This window comes from Megalobrama amblycephala, linkage group LG3 (assembly GCF_018812025.1).
Source record: "Megalobrama amblycephala isolate DHTTF-2021 linkage group LG3, ASM1881202v1, whole genome shotgun sequence".
Taxonomy (NCBI): domain Eukaryota; kingdom Metazoa; phylum Chordata; class Actinopteri; order Cypriniformes; family Xenocyprididae; genus Megalobrama; species Megalobrama amblycephala.
In genome coordinates, this window is record NC_063046.1 from 54,301,280 (window position 1) to 54,320,617 (window position 19,338).

The following is a 19,338-nucleotide window of genomic DNA, read 5'->3' on the forward strand; positions in this document are numbered from 1 at the left end:
TCTTCTTCTTCTTCTTCTTCTTCTTCTTCTTCTTCTTCTTCTTCTTCTTCTTCTTCTTCTTCTTCTTCTTCCATGGCAGCCCATAGAACCACTTGCAGGAAAGTTATGAAATTTGGCACACTGATAGAGGCGTCAGCAGCAGAGACTGTATTATTATAGGGAGATGAGAGGGTCTGTATCTCTTACCATAGGAGAAAGTGTAACAACTAACTTGGATCATGTGCGGCACCTCTCAGCCTATCGTGTAATGGCAGTGACATCATTGCACACCGTTCAAAGTTTTGTGACAGTTACAGTTTACGTTATTCAGTTTCTTTTGGATTAGCATGCTGGTCTTGTGAATAAATGTTCTATTTGGTGTTATATCACTAGTAAATGTACAGTAGGACTGCATTGTTTGTGAGCTGAAAGAAAAGAGCGCAAATATCTCTATTAGCTGCAAAGTTCACTGCAGGGCGTATTAAACCACATGTTAGAGTACACTAAAAACTTAATTGTAATTTAATACATATTTAAATCATTATTTATATGTATTGTTTTATACAGCTGAGTCATAAATCATTACAACACACGACTAACCTGGCAATGGTATAAAGAATACTTAATTTTTTATTTTCATTAAACAACATACAATATAACACAATAATTAAAATCAAAGGATAATTTAAGAAATGAGGCTAATTGATGAAAAATGCAACTAGAATTGCCTGTGACAGACTGTTACAGTGTCTTTTGTAGCTGGTAATGAGCTGTTACTCTGTGTTAAATCCTGTAGCGGTGTCCGGGTTTTACACTGGAAAAGTTAATAAAGCAGAGTAGTGACACATAACCTGGCAAGTATCTTCATTCACCAAATTGCAACACAGACCGCCTTGCTAAAACTCATATATGTGAGAGATGCGGAATGGATAAAAATAACAAAAAAAATAAAAATAAAAGAGGACTTGAATAAGCCCATTAATGGCATGTTTGAGTCATGCTCGTAACGAACTATGTTTTATTTCCTCTTTCCATATTGTGAATAATAAATGAGTATCATTTTAATTTGCTTGTTACACAGTGGAGCCTAACTTATTGTAATAATTATTTGACGTAGCCTTCTTTTACACTCAGAATTATTCCTTGGCATCCTCATGCACTAAACTGCATTTTTTTTTATTGTTTGCATGCTGGAGGTACGCTATTAAGTCATGTGCAGAGTGATGTTAACATTTAAGCTAGCTGGTGAGAGAAATTGGTAGTATCAAAGAGTCTAAAGAGGAAAGTTGACAGCGAAAATAGGGCATACAAAGAAGAATGGAAAGACAACTATGCGTTCATCCTACCTGGTTTTGTGAATGCAAAGCCAGTGTGTCTTATCTGCAACGAAGTTGTCGCTGTTTGCAAAGAATATAATATTAGGGGCCGTTAACATGTCGCGTCTAAAAACGCATGGAAAGCGTAGCCGCGCCTCTTTCCTTTCCAAAGCGCTTGTGCTCCCGTGGCGTCTGGACTGCGCTCTCCTGACAGATCTATTTCAGAATCAGCCGCTATCAAAATAATCTGGCTGCGGGTGCGGGCCAGATATTATTGCTGGTGGGCCAGTTTTGGCCCGCGGGCCGCCTATTGCCGACCACTGATATACAATATCACTCAATATTACTATTAAACACAATGCCGTAAATGAGGCCTACCTGTTGCGCATTCCCTACTCTGCCTTCTCTTATAAAATATTCTTTTTATTGTAGTTAATTTTACATATTGTTCCCAACAAATATATTGTTTAGTGTAAAACATGTTGAAGATTTGCAGACAGGTAGTCGATTCATTAAATAAGCTGTTTCCTCACAAAAGCGGTTCATTCAGTGTAGTGAAGCCTCTTCTCCATTGACATCCATTAAAAAAACAGCCTCTGGTCTCCTTTCCTGCGTACTGGCAGACACAGCGTTAGCATTGGCTGTTATGCTTTTTTGACTAATGGTAACCTTGGATTCCTGAAGCCTTGTCGAGTCCAACAATACCAAAAATGGTATCGCCTTATGGTTAGTGCAACATTGTGATTTAGCGTTTAAAGAACATTCGCGAAATATCTTAACTGTTTGTCCGATCAAGATGAAACCACCATGGTAAAATTCGAAACACCAGTCGTTGACGATATGCTAATGGACAAATGTCAAAATTTTGATAGTAAGTGTCAAAAAATGCAATCAAAGTCAGGTGTGGGTAATTTTTTATGTGTTCATAAATATAAATGTATATAACTCCTAAACAAAATTAGATATTTGGCACGCTTTTTTGGCACTTTGAGGACACACAAAAAAAAGCTTAGTGGCACTATAATTAAACAAAACATGAAATTGGCTCTAACTACAGTAAAGTTGGTCTGATTAAATTGACATGCAGTATCTTTGTCTCAGTTGCTATCATAGTCTATTATGACATTGTTGGTCTGCTGGTAGCTTCCTTGTTTGCTTCTGTTGTGCTTGGCCTCTTAATTGCTGTTTGCAGCTATATTTATTATTATTATAATTCATTAATAATAATATTCCGATTATTATTATCATCCCTAAGACCGTAATATATTACTATTGTAATACAACTGCACTATAAAATAAATGAAAAATATATATTTCGTAAGTATATTAATTATTTTGATTTACACTATAGTAAAATACTAGTGTCTTAATTTCTCTTGCAAGAGTTAAACTCACAAGCTTTTATTTCAGCAAAAAACTGCAGTTTACAAACTCGACTAAGTGAAATGCTGCAATCATCTGTCCACAAACATTTATGCGAATGTGAAAATACAGTAACTGGTGCATATTGCATTCCCAGATGCAGCACAACAGACTGTATACTTATTTCATTAAATCACAGCCTTTTGCAATTTGAAAAGCGCACTAAGCCATATCACAATTTCAATTTTAGTTCTATTGACATACTTTGCCAAAGCAATGACACAAAATGTTAGATTTTTTATGTTACTATGAGATGTGTAAAAACATTTTCGGTTCATTGTGAAGCGGTGACAGGAGAGATTAGACTGTGGTGGGTTGCCAGAGTCTAGGTAATACATGGTTAACACTGGACTGGATCTACCACTAACTACAACAAAAGATAATACTTAAAAGTAACAAACCGTTACATTTTTACTGACAGGTAAGTGGAGAATTCAGAGTGACCTGAAGATATATTTCTCAGCAAATGTTTAGAGATCTCACAAAATCTCTGATTTATGTAAGAGTAATCTGAATTTATTGCAGATTTTTAGGGGGTCTGAGATGAAAGAGGGGGGTGGGGGGTGTTCTATGGAGGCGAATAACCCACTAAATAGGTCTATCAGCGCCTATGCATGAAATGGTGGATGTCATCACATTTTGCTTTATGTCCAGATTCAGTTTTAATTAGCAGGGCTCAGCTGCAGTGTGCTGCAGTGGATGTGAGCGAGAGAAACAAAGAAAAGAGAAAGCAAGTGAGTGAGAGAGAAGGAGGGAGGGAGGCAGAGGGTAACAGTCCAGCAGTAAAGGATGCATTAAGCAATTAAAGTTAGGGAGCGCAAGAATGAAGTGAAGCGATGATTTCTTTTTCAGTAATTGCCTGGTGATCACAAGGGAGTCAGGCATAGGAAAGAAGGCAGCAATATACTGTGCATCAGCATTTTATATTGACAGTCTTTAATAGACACGCGCGCGCACACACACACAAATACAATCCTTTTTTCTCCTAGTCACACATAAACAGCCTTTCTTTCTGTGTGCCTCCATATACTCTTATACTAATAAGTCTTATATATCAACCTACGTGAATGAACACACAAACATACCATATGCATGCATTTGACATTGTCTAATTATGTATGCATAAATATTTGATGAAGAACACAGGCATTCTCAGTTTACTGTATTAGTCAGTGTGAATGGTGGGATTATATGATCAGCGCTCAGACTGGCTCATCTATGATTTATCTGGTGGCTGTGGCAGAGCTCGGCTTGCTTTCCTGCCGCTTTCAAAGCATTTGTCTCGCCTGTCTGCACCAGATAAGATAGAGGAAATTCTCCAGTCAGGATGCAACAAGAAGAGAGCGGAAGAATAGGAGAGATGGAGAGAAAGGGGCCAGAGGAGAAGTGTAACCTTTTGTTTGTCACTGGTATGAATAGTGCAGCAGGGCGCAAGGCTGTGATTAATGCTAATGTATGCGGTTCGGTGCGGGCAAGGCCTCTTGGCCACTGATTACCTATAGTGGAAGTGTTGAGGGGGTGGGGGTTTAGAGGGAGGGTGGCCTGGCTGGCCATCTTATTTCGGTTAATACGTCGCAGCATGCAACACACAAAGCGTTGAAGAGGCAGGAGATAATCAAGAGCCCAGCCCATGGGGACATGCCAGATATTGGACTGCACAAGGAGCGAAGGCAAACCAAAGCCAGATGGAACACGATTTATTCCTTTTTTTTATTATTCATCCCAACTGAAGTATTGAGGAAAAACATAAATTATGGATTAAATAAGTCTTTTTATCCAGTTTTACACCAAAAGAAATCTACAGTTGTGTTTAAAATGTTTAGATCACATAACCAACAAAATGCAATTTTCAATTCAATTTTATTTTGGTTTTTCTCAGTTTTCTCAGATACTTCTGCCTGTGGAATAAGTATATTAAATGTGAGTGGCAAACAAGAGGCAGAATTTGAAAAACTGCTTGTTTTATATATATATATATATATATATATATATATATATATATATATATATATATATATATATATATATATAGAAAAATTAATTGTACATTATTTTTTATTCAAATAAGGGTGCTTATAGCACTATTTCTAACGACTTATGTCTTATGTTATCACTATTTCCATCAAGGGAGACAGTAACACTGACAAATTAGCAAATTAGCATGGAATTACTGCCATGATAGTTCAGGGACATTTTAAGACTTTTAGCAAGCTTTAGGAACATGAATAAGAATGAACTCACCATGCACCCTCTGATCAACCATCCACTGTAATGACCTTTACACACAAAAAGTAGTCCAAATATAAGTCTCCCTTTTCTTAAAGGGACAACTTATTTAACGCCACACACTTAAGACACTGCTGAGAGCAGCGCTTAGATGCGCGCTTTCCTCTCCGTAACAAAATAAACACAACAAAATTGAGAAAACAGCAAGCATTTTTTTTATATCGAAAGCATAAGAAAAGCATCTGATCATAACAACATGTGTGTTAGCATGAGCTCTGCAAATTAGCACTCCATTAAAGTCATGTCACAAAGCAAGCATCTTTACAGTATCAAACATGAAAAACAGTGTCAGTGCCTCAACAGATGAAATGAATCAGAGAAGAGTTCTATGTGAAAGAAGGTGGAGCCTCAGCACACACCTATTATGCTATTGTCACGGACCAATGGTAGCACGAAGGTGTTTTGCAGCTGGAGCAAACTTTTCTTGAGAATTCTCTTTGGCAAGCCGTTTCAAACTCCCAAAATAAACACAAAACAAACTTCTTTTTGGCCTGATTTTGTTCGAATTACGTCACATCAGTCTGTAAAGTCCAAGAGACTCACTATAAAGTCCAAGAGACTTGAAGCCACTTATTTATGAATAGAAATTAGAGCTAGTGAAACAACACAATCATAAAAATAAACCACCAACAGCATGTTAAGATTTAAGATTTTAAAGCCAACCCTTGGAGCACATTGCAACTTGGTCAGTTCACAGCCGTTAATGTGAGCACCACAACATGTCATTTAGTTCCTGTGTTTAAAACAAACAAATGCAGCTTTATTCAGTTACACTGAAGGACATGGAGTCTTTACTGCTGATTATCATTTCATGAAATGATGCTAAGAATTAGCATTGCTTGGGTTAATTTGATTTATTACTGTTCTGAGAAATGCCAGACCGCTCTGACAGTTTGAGATGCTTGTCGGGGGTCAAACGGAGCCATGAGCTGGATTAAACTGCTCATCTGAAAAGTTCAGTTTGGCTGAGTAAGTGGATTAAATGTACAGTGGTAAGGTTGGTCCAGAGCAGAAGACCTTTAGATATATGCAAAGAATGAGATCAATATTTGAAAGTGCTTAAAATGGCCTAAAAAGCCTAAAAATTCAGATCTTTGAGTGAACATCTGCCCTGAACCTTTATATAAATATTTCACTTTGTTTAAAGACTTTTTTTTTTTTTCTTCACGTTTAGGGCTCTAAATCTAAGGCTGGATATGCTGGGCTGTTTAATTCAAATAATTAGATAAGTGCTAATTTTAAGTAACTTAAAATTATTAGCCTACTCAAACTTTGACTTATAGGCCATTCACACAGAAGGCATTTTTTGCATTGAAAAACGTGAGACACGAGCAATTTGAGGTTTATGCATTTGAATTGCATATGACATTCCCATCCATTTGAATAAACAGTTTTAACATAAACTAATAAATTTAATGCAATGCATATTTGTTCGTCGTACTGTGCGTAAATGAAACGTGTAAGATTTCAGTAGTAGTACTAATAAACTGAATGTGTTTTAAATACACAATAACCCTGTTTGTATATTTATCATTAATAAATCAAATTTGCTTCAGTCTCATACATTTCTGTCAGGATCACTATCGTCAAAGATGACTGGCAGTTAGTATACCGTTTGGATTGGCGGTATGGTTCTGTTCTTGGCAAAAACTCCCTGCCCATCAATGCAGCCTAGCATGGATAAGAGCAGGGAGAGCAGCGATAACCCCCCTAAGGGTAAACAGAACAGAACCAAGTATTGCAGTATCATTAACTTTCTCATTGACAATAATCAATGTAACATAATTGAAGAAATGAGTTTGATCAAAAGAAATATCAGAAGGTCAAGTCCTGACTTGACGGAGGAGGGTAATTCGCTCCTGAGCAATGCGATAAAGCTGCTGATAATACTGAATGGACCACATATATATGAATGTGGTGATAGGCGGCGTATTCGTATAGGTCAATGTGAATCAGCTGAGTGTCAGCTGATGCGAGCTTGACTAACGTGACCTGCCAGAACTAACGCTATACACTTGATTTTGACAAATATGCATGATATGCCCCTAAATATGCATGAAACACTGCTGAAAGACATAAGATGCAATGACAACGGTCAACAGTGTTCATCTATCGCATGTTTATGTAGAAACACAATGGAAAAGTAGTGCAGTGGAATGCAAAAACTCCTTAGATTTGTTTTTGTTCTTGCATTAAAATTTGCGTGAAAGTGTGTAAATATATTCATATAATAACTTGTTCTTATTAGGTAGAAGTGATAAACTTACTCTTACAAATCAAGCTTAGGGAGTTTCAGAATCTGTTGATGTGAATAAAAGATTGGTTGGAGGATAAATGGGAAACTTTAGTTTGTCCAGGGCTTATTTTAGAGAAGAGAATGAAAGGCTGGACTTTCAAAGATAGGCCATATTTTGCCATGTTTTTGGCCACATTGTGCCAATAAGGACAGAATTTACACTGAGCATGGGTTGTGCATTCCCATCTACAGGGAAATACTAGAGGTCATAGAAAAAAACATGCTCATGCTGTTTGGAGAAATCCTAAGCTCTCTTTGCCATCAGCCTCTGTGACCTTTCCCCTCTACAGAAGAGCTCTCAGGGTCACATTAATGCATTCATTAATGCATTTCCATGAACTTATTGCAAACCAATTGCTGAATGGTGAGCAGACTGGAGACCCACACAACCCCAGAGAAAAGGGGAAAGGGAAAGAGAGTGACAGAGATAGATTGTGCTCCCCTCCCCATTTGTGAGATGGAGCAGTAAAGTGTTGTCTGGCAGACGAAGAGCTCGTTTGGTGGAGTGTGCCACTAGGGAGCGTGAGGCTGGGGCTATGAACTTAATGAAGTTTGACTAAAGTCATCAGCGTCTGAGTATCAGGATCTCGGAGACAGGGAAAACAGATGCGGAGGGGGGAAAAAAGCTGAAATTTCCAAAGGAAGCGGCTCACTTAGAGGTCATTACTGTTCTACAGGAAGTCCCATGTGAATGGAGAGGGGGTAACAGAAAGAGTAGGGTTGTGGGGTTGCAACCCACCTGCTTGATCCTCCTTCCCTTTTTATGTTTTTTCTTCTTTAGTGAAGGAGAAATGTACAGAGCTCCACAAATGACATGCGGGAAATAAATATGTATATCGTGGCCACAAATTAACAGTTCACATGACTTATTAATACATCAGCATGTTTACTAATCCGTTCTCTCGTTTGATGGTGTGCATGATGTAATAATTTGTTCCCTCGATTTATTAAATCTTGACCACATTGTAATAATTTGTTCTTTGTTTTAGTTAAAGGGGGGGGTATAATGCTATTTCATGTATTCTGACTTATTTACACTTTTAAAGAGTTGGATTCTCATGCTAAACATGGCCAAAGTTTCAAAACACGAGTTGGACGAATGATTTCTGTGCCAAAAATTCTCTTCCAAATCCTTACAGGATTCTGGGTCTTTTTTTCAAGTATGGGCCTGAGTGACATAAACGGGGGCAGAATTCCTTGTATGGGCACTTCTCCCAGAAGGGCGAGCGCACCGACCAGAGCGAGAGCGCAAGAGCACGCCCATCAATGCGTGTTCGGGTTTACGGAAGTCGTCGGCAGCGCTGCACAGGTCACAGGATTTCACGAAATCAACAATGTCACCAAAGAAGTGTGTTTTTGGTTGTGAGGGAAAGATAACCTTGCTTCCCAAAAAGCCAGTGTTCAGTGGAGCTGAGAGATTCGTGCTCACGCATTACATTGATGCACTCTCGACATTTGTTATTAAAATAACCATAGAAACTGATAGGTGCAATCACTTTTTATTGGTTAAAATGAACGGAGAATATCTCATGTTTTTCCGAGGCTGCTCGAGCCCTCAGGATCGGCGCTTACGGTTTCATAAACAAGGCCCAGTTCAACTCTGGATTTACAGATCATTTGAAACTGAAAGATGGAGCGGTCACAGCGATAATGATCCTGGTTATGAGTCGGAAGCACAGGTGGTGAGTAAAACTGCTTCAAATGTCTTCAATTTGTTGGCAATAGGCGCCTATGTGCATATAATGTAAACAACACAAACGTAGTGAATTCATTATTCATCATTTCCTATATGCTATATTCATTATAATGATTCAAAAGTTATCCATGGATAATGCGATGGTGTGTTGTGTGTGTTTAAATACAGTTGTTTAGCTGACCATTGATAGCTTGTAGCCGATCTATACGCAAAAGCTGCGCATGCATGTGACAGCTCGTCACTCTATCTCCGCTCACAACGACACGCCTCCAGGCACTCGGCTGTTTTCGGAAATACTCGGTACAGCATATGGATCTTTTATAAATATGATAAATCTTAAGACTTTTTCGAGATATGAAGGATGCACTACTACTCTATAGGTACTCAAGATTAACATGAGATTGGCATAAACTATGTGATAACCCCCTTTAAAGCAAAACTGGTGAAGAAATTAGTTCAATGTGGCCATAATTTACTAAAACAAGGGAACAAATTAATATATTTTAAGAAGAACTTTGTAAGTCATGGCCACGATTGAACCAAAACGAGTAAACGAATTAGTAAATCGAGGCCATGATTTACTAAAAGGAGAGAATGAATTCTTAATTGGTGGCCACAATATATATATATTTATGTCAACACCTCATGTGCGGGGCTCAGTAGAAAAGAAATCCAAAACTGACTAGACTTTAAAAAAATGCAGCGATTTAATGTTCTAATGGTATGATGATGGTTCTATGTAATGCTTAAAACTTTTTCTTAAAATAAAATGTTTTTTCTTAAAATAAAGCAGTATGTTAAATATTGCCTCTTTGATGTATGGCAGTACATGCAGATGCAAATGGTTTTGCCCTACAGAATACAATAATGCAAACATTTTGTGATTTTATTGGTATTTCAAGTTTATTTTATCTGTTGCAAAGTAGAAGGACACCACTTGTCACCACAATGAAGAATGGCCCATATAACAAGTGAATGCTCACTTGCTTTTGCGTGATACTTCCTCCACGCCAAAGGGTGTCAGTATAAAGTCCAAGATCACTGTGGAGCCAATTATTTATGAAGACAAATTAGAGCTAGTGAAACAACGCATTCATAACAATAAACCACCAACAGCATGTTTAATAAGATTTAAAAGTCAAACTTTGGAGCATCTTGGTCAGTTCACAGCCGTTAATGTGAGCACCACAACATGTCATTATGTTCCTGTGTTTAAAAAAAAAAAAAAAAAATGCAGCTTTATTCAATTATGCTGAAGGACATGGGGTCTTTACTGCTGATTATCATTTCATGAAATGATGCTAAGAATTAGCATTGCTTAGGCTAATTTGATTTATTACTGCTCTGAGAAATGCCAGACCGCTCTGACAGTTTAAGATGCTTGTCGGGGGTCAAATGCAGCCATGAGCTGGATTAAACTGCTCATCTGAAAAGTTCAGATTGGCTGAGTTCAGTGGATTGAATGTACTGTGGTAAGGTTGGTCCAGAGCTGAAAGCCCTATATATACCCACAAAATGAGATCAATAATCAAGGAAACTGCCAAATATCTTACTGCACAGGAGGCCATTTTAAAGTGCTTAAAATGGAGTAAAAAGCCTAAAATTGCTTTTTCAGGTGATTCATACATGTCATGTTGAAATGACCACAATGCCAAATCGACGACTGTGGGATTTGTCTTTTAGAATTTTTATAGGGCTCTTAAAAACATTCTTCATTGAAATGTCACTCAGAAGAAATCTACAAGCGGCATTAAAGGAATAGTTCACCCGAAAATGAAAATTCTGTCATCATTTACTCACTCTCATCATTTACTATAGCTTCCTAATGCACGGTGAGGGGGAGAGTTTGAGTCGCCAAAGACTCTCCGAGGATCACAGCTGGAGAACTGCAGAAATTAGTTGAGTCTTGGGGTCAGAAAGCCTACAAAAAATGACCAAACAGCACCTACATCACCAAAAGTTGTTTGGGAGGGTTTCAAGAAAAATCCTCCTCACTCATCCAAAAACAAACTCCAGCATATTCAGTTGTCAGACACGACTGGAACTTCAAAAGGGACCTGGTTCTATGGTCAGATGAAACAAAAAAAAAAGCTTTTTGGCAGCAAACCCACCAGATGGGTTTGGTGCAAACAGGGATAAAAAGTACCCCGTGCCCACGGTTAAATATACTGCTGGATATTTAATGCTGTGGGCCTATTTGTTTTGCTGGAGGTCTTGGACATCTTGTTCAGATACATGGCATCATGGATTCTATCAAATGCTAACAGATAAAAATCAAAACCTGACTGCTTCTGCTAGAAATCTTATAATGGGCCGTGGTTGGATTTTCCATCAGGACAATGATCCCAAAAAAACATCAAAACCAACACAAAAATGTGTCACTGAGCACAAAATGAAGCTTCTGCCATGGTCGTCCCAGTCCCCTGACCTCTGAACCCTAAAGAAAATGAGTGGAGTGAACTGAAGAGAAGAAGCACCAACATGGAGCTGGGAATCTGAAGGATCTGTAGAGATTCTGTATGAAGGAATGGTCTCTTATATCTTGTCAGGTGTTCTCCAAATTCATCAGGCATTATAGAAGAAGACTTAGAGCTGTTATCTTGGGAAGAGGACGTTGCAATAATTGGGTGCCAATAATTGTGACCATCGTGAACTACAGAAAAAACATTTATTTCATAATGAGCTTTCCCCCCATTTTCAATTGTTTTACTTTGATGAAAATTTTTTGAATGAAAGATCAAAAGGATAAACAATGCAGATTTATTTTCACAGCCGCCTTTTCTCATATTTACTAAGGGTGCCAATATTTGTGGAGGGCACTGTAATATAAGTAGTAGCAGAAGAAGAAAAAAAAATGTTAAAAAAGCATGCATATTCTTAACATAGCTGAGCTAGAGAACTGAAGCACATACTTAGGACCATCTAGGGCCATTAACACACGATTCATAATTCTACTCACGCAAAAGTTTGTCCTTGTGGTGGGCTGAAAAAGTGTAATTTAATATTTCAAAACCAGCTTTAATGAACCTGTCAGTTTAACTTGCATTCACTATAGCACTTCAACAAAACCAAGTGGTAATTTGGTTAAAGTCAACATTCTTACATGTTTAACAGATTCCAGGTCTTATTGTAAATGGAGATTGTTCCAAACATTTTTTTTTTTTTTGCTTGTAAAATGTATTACTATAACTTGCTACAAAAAACTTGAGCATTTTATTATAAGAGTCACAATATGTGCACTCCACAATGCTAAGTAGGCTAGTATAAGCTGGTTTAGAACACAATAGGAACTATAAGAAGGGAAACAACTTTCTTTTCTACTGATGTTACTTAGGCCGCATGGGCTATTTGATGCCACATGGGCTATTTGATGTTGACCAATAGAGTGGTGCAGGTATGACGTATTCTTGTAACTCAAAACCGGAAATTAACATTTTAGCACTTCTGGTTCCATCTTCCAGAAGTCAATGGGATTTTTGAATGTATGAATTAAGGTCTGTGGTGAACAGAAGCTCACGATATTTTCAAATTTTATTCTATGACATAAAGTACATCAGTAATACCCTCTTGTAAATTTTATTTATTTTTTTTTTTTTTTTATTTATTTTTTTAAAGCTTTTACTTGTCTTGTAAAATGCGGTTACTAACAAGTGGTTAAATGGGACTACAGAGGTTGTCGGAGACATTAAACGTCACCAGCCAAATGGATAAACTCATCTACTCACTAATCTACTTTCACAGCATCGTTGTCTTTATAGTAATGCTCTTGCAAACTATTATAACTCAAACTTTCAAGGAAATTGTTCTTAAACAAAGAGTTATCAGAAGCTTAGTGATTGTTACGTTGAAGCCATGTGACCGTGATGTTCTTTTATAGCCTACGTTTAGCTTTTGACTTCTTGTATTTACACTTCAGAATTCATAAAGGTTCTGTTCATCTGTGAAGATTATCGCAATGAACAAAATGTGCACGAATCATAACCCAGCAAACATTTGGACGTTTAATGACCTTTGAAAAGATGTCATGGTGGAAAAATAGTTTGAAATTTGAATGGATGTCTTTGACATTATCTTATTAATCAGTCAATTAATTAATTATTATATATTGAACTACACGTAGCTAAAAGTCAAAGAAAGAATTATGCAACCCCAGAGAATTGTAGACATGTACAAATGTCTTTAAAATGTTTTTACCGATTTATCCCATCCTACCGCAACTATATTTGGCCAGGGGCACAACGTTGCAGTCGGACCAATGTTTGCTGGGAAGCTTTTGTTGGTCACAGACCTTACACTCTAAAAAACACTGGGTTAAAAACAACCCAATCTGGATTGTTTTCAACTCAAGAGCTGGGTAAATATAGGACACAACACATATTGGGTTAATTTTACCCAGCAAATTGGGTTATTTAACCCAGCATAATGGGTTGATTTAACCCAGCAATGGGTTGATACATTTTTACTATAATACTAGCTTATTTTTTCTTTTACTTCATACATGAATTAATGTTTACGGATTAACTTAAATTCTCTAAACTTTTTTTAAAATACTCCACACAACCACTGGTTTGCATGATAATTCCTTTATTATCATATTTTATAGTATAGCATAATTTATATCATTTTTAATGAATATTGCCTACATTTAAGCTTGTTTAACAAATATTAGAAGTAAAAATTAAACATTTAGAAGAAATTCAAGAGTAATCGACCAGTCTCTGTTGTCTTGTTTCCACCGTAACGGCGCTGGATCTCGTGGTGGAGATGACTCGCGTTCGGCAGGGAAACTGCTAACTTCAGACCACCGTAAAATTCTGTAACTAGCTCCTTAACCTGTCCAAAATTAATCAGTGTACAATTCTGAGAACATATTCTGACATCCTAAGTATTTATATTCTGTATCTTTTTGAATATAATATAACATTTTATGCAAGGCATCAGGCATTTCCATTACACGAAAAGACCGATGCAACACTCTGTAGGTGACTCACATTGTTGCTTTGCATAAAATTAAACAATATACAGAACAATAACAAATTTTTACACAAACCGGTATTTTACTGAAGACATGCACCAATTTGACAGAGCTGCACTGCGGTAAATAATTCAAGCGCTCGATTGTTATGTCTGACCCAGGATCTGGGTAAAACAAAAACTACCCAAAAACTGGAAAAATAACCCCCCATAAATGCTCAACAGGCTCAACCCAGGACTTGGGCAGAAAAAATAACCCAAGATTTTTTAGAGTATATTTTCTGCAGTAATTCAAAAGCCTTTGGAAAATCCTATTGGGTTTTTCTCACATTTGGTCCGGCTCCATTTTGGTATGGAATGCCTACTTTTCACACACCACACAAGATGTACATCACATTATGGAAGTAAAATGGGTTTGAATGACATTTCTCATTTAATTAACCGATATTATTGGTATTATTGCTAGAATAGAGTCCTTTATAGTTCAGAAGACTTCCAGTAAAAATTTTTGGTTAATAATTAGGCCAAAGAATACAAATAATAATAATAATAATAATAATAATAATAAAATCTATAAATAATTTTGGCAGGAACACAAGCTCAGACAGACTGTAGATATATGAGTTATGGTTAAGAATTCATCTGGCAAAGCAGTGGCTTTTCAAACAGGGTAGTTCAGTATACATCACATCCCTTGCATACAGAAATAGATAAACATGTTGCACATGAGAATTTTTTATTTTTGCCGATTTTCCCTCCTCGTTCAGTGTTTCGTTCAGCCTCACCCAATGGTGCGTTCGCTTATATGGCTGTTTTGTTTGTGCTATTGATATGAATGAAGTCTTCCTGACTTGTTTTTCTCCTTTCGCCTCTCATGCTTTTATTCCGTGATGCTGTTTTTCTCTGTCTGTCGTCCTGCTCGCACCCTCCCTCCCCTCTTCCATCTCTGGTGGCAGGGGGGAACTTACAATGCATTTCACGTCCAAGAGGAAGTGTGTTGCTATGGTGGTTGCTAGGGATTTAGTCTGGAGTGACGTGAAAAGTCCGAATATTTAAGGTGTCCTTCTAACACAGGGATGTTTGAAGCCGCTCGGAATGAGCAATCACCTCTGAGGGTTGCATTTTCGCGCCTCTCTCTTTCATTATCATGTCTGCCTCTATGGAAATATCACCATTGATTTTCAAAAACACACTGACGGAAAAACTCGGAGAGACATCAAGCTATGCAAAAGAGCGTGGCTTTCTAGTAAATACCTGAACATCGCTATTCTACAATATCTCTGTGTGAATCTGTGGTAGGAGTAAACATCATTTTGACGATGGGATCAGAATGTCGCAATACAAAAAAAAAAAAAAAATCAACAACACAAGGCAGCATTTTTGTTTTTTTTATCTTTCTTTGCCCGGCAATGAGAAAAGCAGTTTCCTATAATGTCCTTTCCTCACCTTCCTAATGGAGTGTTTCTGTGGTGCAGATTGTGTGCTTTAAGGATGTTCTTGGCCATGGGTAGTGAGGAAATAATTGATTGTGTTGAAGTGGAGTTGGCCGAGGCCACACTAGTCATTGTGAACAGGATTGTAGACAATCAGTGTTAACTAACTGTTCTCCAGAGACATTATTGAGGAAAAGGCTCAATACGAGCGTGGAAGGAAGGATCAGGTGTTGTCATTATTTCCTCTCACCAGCAACTTTTGACTTCTTTCTTGTAAAACTTTCTTGTAAATTTTCTGCCTTCACAACAAAGCATATCTCATGAAAGACGTGTTCTTCAATTACACACGCTCTGGAAGAATAGATGTTTTGTTTTTGTTTTTTTCTCCTGTCTTTCATCTCTGTATCGTTAGATGTGTTTATGGATCGTCTCTTTAGTGTTATTCTAATCAACTCTATCACTGATGTTTCTCCTAAAACTTCTTTGGAGAAATAGAAAAAGGACCAAATGTTGTTGCTACAGAGTAAGGAAAACAGAGCTGGAAAAAAGAATGTTGGTAGCAGCTCAGATAATTTGGTCTTTGATGAATTTGACGAGAAAATGAATTCATAAATTAAAATGCCTGACTTTACTATTTGGTATTTAATATATAAAATGTTTATCTGCATGTATGTATACTGTATGTAATGTATGTACAGTGCAATTGATTTATAATATAAGAGTCTCCGCAATAAAAAAAACACTGGTTTTGAAAAACTAGTCTAAAAATGTCATGTGGTGTAACCATCAAGTTAAAAGTATTACCATCTTGAATACATGTGTACATCATTTAAAAATAAATAAATATTCAAGGTAAGAAGTATATTTTACAAACACCATGAATTAATTATTGTTTTAGGGAATTGTACAACATGACTTTTTACAACGTGAACTAAGATTACCTTCTCATAAAACTGTCAAACTATCTAACATTTTTAATGACCTGTCCTGTTTAATGATTGTCTCAATTTACTCTCCATTTAATCACTAATACAGAGACGGTACTGGTCATTTTTCTTTCATAGTCTCATCGGATGCATTGTCTTACTCTTTAGGCTTCCACTGATCTCACAGCCCTCAGAGGAACACAGCTGTTGAAGACTGAGGTACGGCCACAATGCATTCACAGAGTTTTTGACGCTCATTGCTCTTAATAGTCTGTCCTTAGACCTTTTATTAGCAGTGCACAAATTATTCTTATAATTCACATAAAATCCTCCTCAAAATCCAATCGCAAGTGTGCAGTCTTTTCAATGGGTTATGCTGTTGTTTTTGGTGTTGATCGTTTAGCCGTTGAAGCTTTTTGAATACGCCTTCCCAAATCTGGGGACCTGACATGGAAATTACATGTGAACCTACAAGAATAGTTCACCCAAAAATGAAACATTTTTCCTCACCCATTGTAGGACTTTTTTTTTCAGTGGAACACAAAATGTCTTTTTTTTTGTCCATACAACCAAAATCAATGGGGACCCCACTGACATTCAACCAACCTTCAAAATACCATATTTTGTGTTACGCAGAATAAAGAACATCATGCAGTTTTGAGTAAATGATGACAGAATTTCCATTTTTGTGTGAACTATCCCTTAAAGTCTCTACAGCCAATTGAAAAGACTCAACTTCTATCTCTTACAACCTTGTTTTAATTAATCTCAAATTAAATATGGTGTCTACCCTCAAGCACATCCATAAAGCAATGCTAAAGTCTGCAATCTGTTTGGTAACCCATGATGCGCACTCAGGGTTGTATCTCCCCAAGAACCCTGATGTCTGCAAAACATGGGACTTTTTCCTCAGCGGTCTTGGAGACACATCTGGCTGTATAATGTATTGACAGTTGTGTGGTCTACATTAAGTGCATACATTGAACATGCACGTCTGTCTAGGGAGGGGGGTTGTTTAGGAGGAAGATCAATATAAGGTTAAATGACCAGGCCCTCTTCGGCACCACAGGCCCAGCGAGAGCTAGAGGGAGTAGCCCTTCCAAAGTCTCCCCCTCCTTCTCCTTTTCCCTACTGCTTCTGCAGCCATCACACATAGCTTAGTTAGCCTGGGAAAAAGAGCCCCAAACCCCAATCAATAACTTTGGTCTTGTCTGCCTAATTGCTCATTGGCTGACATTGGCACCCGACTATATGTAAGTGCATGTTCCTGGAGTGATTCACTCTTCCCTTCCCTCTCTCTCCACCTCCCTCTCTTTACTCTCAAAAACACCTTACGCCCTCCGTTCCTTCCTCACCGCGACGTTTGGATGGGAAACCCGAAGCGCAGTTGTCACGTCGGGACGTGAGCATCCAAAGACTCCGGCAAGACCTGCTCCTCTCTCATCAGGCCCGTGATGCCCAGAGCGTTCAGGTAAATAAGCTCCGCTAATGACCATTAGGCAGATAAGACTCGCTCTCTCGTGCGCCTGTTATGCAGATCTGCGACAGGAAATTACCTTTTTTTTCTTCTTTCTGCTCCCACACCCCCCTGCGTAGATGATTACTGTCCCTTCAAGTCTTAAGTGTGGAGTGTTTGCATAGCGCTCTGATTATTCTTACAGCACCCTGCATGAATAAACAAATGGATGACGGCGCATATCATGGCACCGCCAATGCGTATGGCTACATGTTCGTGTATGGAAATATCATTAGGCTTTGTTTCAGCGGGACGTGACGATAACGTCTGAAATACGTGTTGATTACGGCAGAGCTATTTGCATTTCATTTAACGTCGAGAGCTAAAGCGACATTCCCCCTCTCTTTAGATTCAAATGCGATATTGATCAGTCAGTCTCGGGAGCTCAAAACAAAACAATGATATTGGTCCTGAGCGTCACATGCATTTTAACCTTTGATATTACATATAAACAAACAATTATGGTCATTATTCGAATGCATGATCCATTTTCCAACACTCCATTTGCCACAAGAAGCGTTTTGCTATTCCTTTCAGCTTTTTTCCAGTTGTAGTGTGCTAATGTCATGATTTAAATGAAGTATTGATCAGTTTAGGAGGGGAGAATGGAGAGAGAGCGCAATTGTAAGGCAAAGAAAGAGCAGGGTTATCGGCTTGCATCACACACCGAAAAGCAGAGCAAAAGGATGAGCTGGGTTTTTAGGATTAAAGGGAAACGATTCTCATTCTTCCCTCATCGTTTTACTCCACAATCTGGCAGGAATTCGAGCGTTTGCTATGCCAACAAACGGATGGGAAGACGAGACAAGGTTTGAAGTGCTTGTCACCAGACCACAATCAATGGGTAAGGCGAGGGGCGACTGTTTGATTTAGGTGACTTAGGCGAATTTGTGGATTACTCTTGGGCCTCTAATGAGGACGGCTGATTAATTGATTGTTGCGGGGAGTCCCTGGGCCTCCATTTTGGATATGCAGCTGTCATTGTGTGACAATTTGAAATGCAGATGAGGATGCTTGATAATGTCGGACTGGACCGGAACCAGGGGTTTGCCAAACCTCCTCCTCCTCTCTCTTTTTCTTGACTCCCATCTTCCCCTCCTCTCGGTTCTCTTTAGCAGGTGACCATATTGTGGTAATTACAATAATAATTATTTATTTTTGATATGATGTGGTGGGCCTTGCTTTAATGATTTGAAAAATAGCAGACCATTAATGAATACTTTGTTGCAAAAAGTGGATAATGGATTGACGTGTCGCAATGGTACAGCAAACTGCTTGTGTATGTAACTGAAAATCGTAAAGATTTGTCTGTAGAAGTATTGCTTGTTCTCTTGCTCTTCCTGTCGAACAATGAGCTGTGATTTCGCATTTGTTTAAGAAGCATTGATTTTTGTTTCTGCATTCAGTGCAGGGCTGCCCTAGCCTGTCTAGAGTGTCAGGGTGTATGTGAAGGGTAGAGCCGCTCATGGTGGATGTTGGGGCTGCGATGAGGGC

The 19,338-nt window shown here is 38.1% G+C and overlaps 1 protein-coding gene across 12 annotated transcripts in view; it reads left to right on the top strand.

Moving 5' to 3' along the window:
* Nucleotides 1-19,338, top strand: part of LOC125265701 (trichohyalin) — a 195,688-nt gene that overhangs the window by 121,490 nt on the left and 54,860 nt on the right. For 10 of the 12 annotated variants that reach the window (XM_048186072.1, XM_048186075.1, XM_048186079.1 and 7 more), the window contains 2 exons: nucleotides 16,497-16,547; nucleotides 17,716-17,799. In XM_048186072.1, the coding sequence (XP_048042029.1) occupies nucleotides 16,497-16,547; nucleotides 17,716-17,799 (135 nt within the window). The remainder of the gene's footprint in view (nucleotides 1-16,496; nucleotides 16,548-17,715; nucleotides 17,800-19,338) is intronic. The other 2 variants (XM_048186076.1, XM_048186082.1) reach the window with 1 other exon arrangement.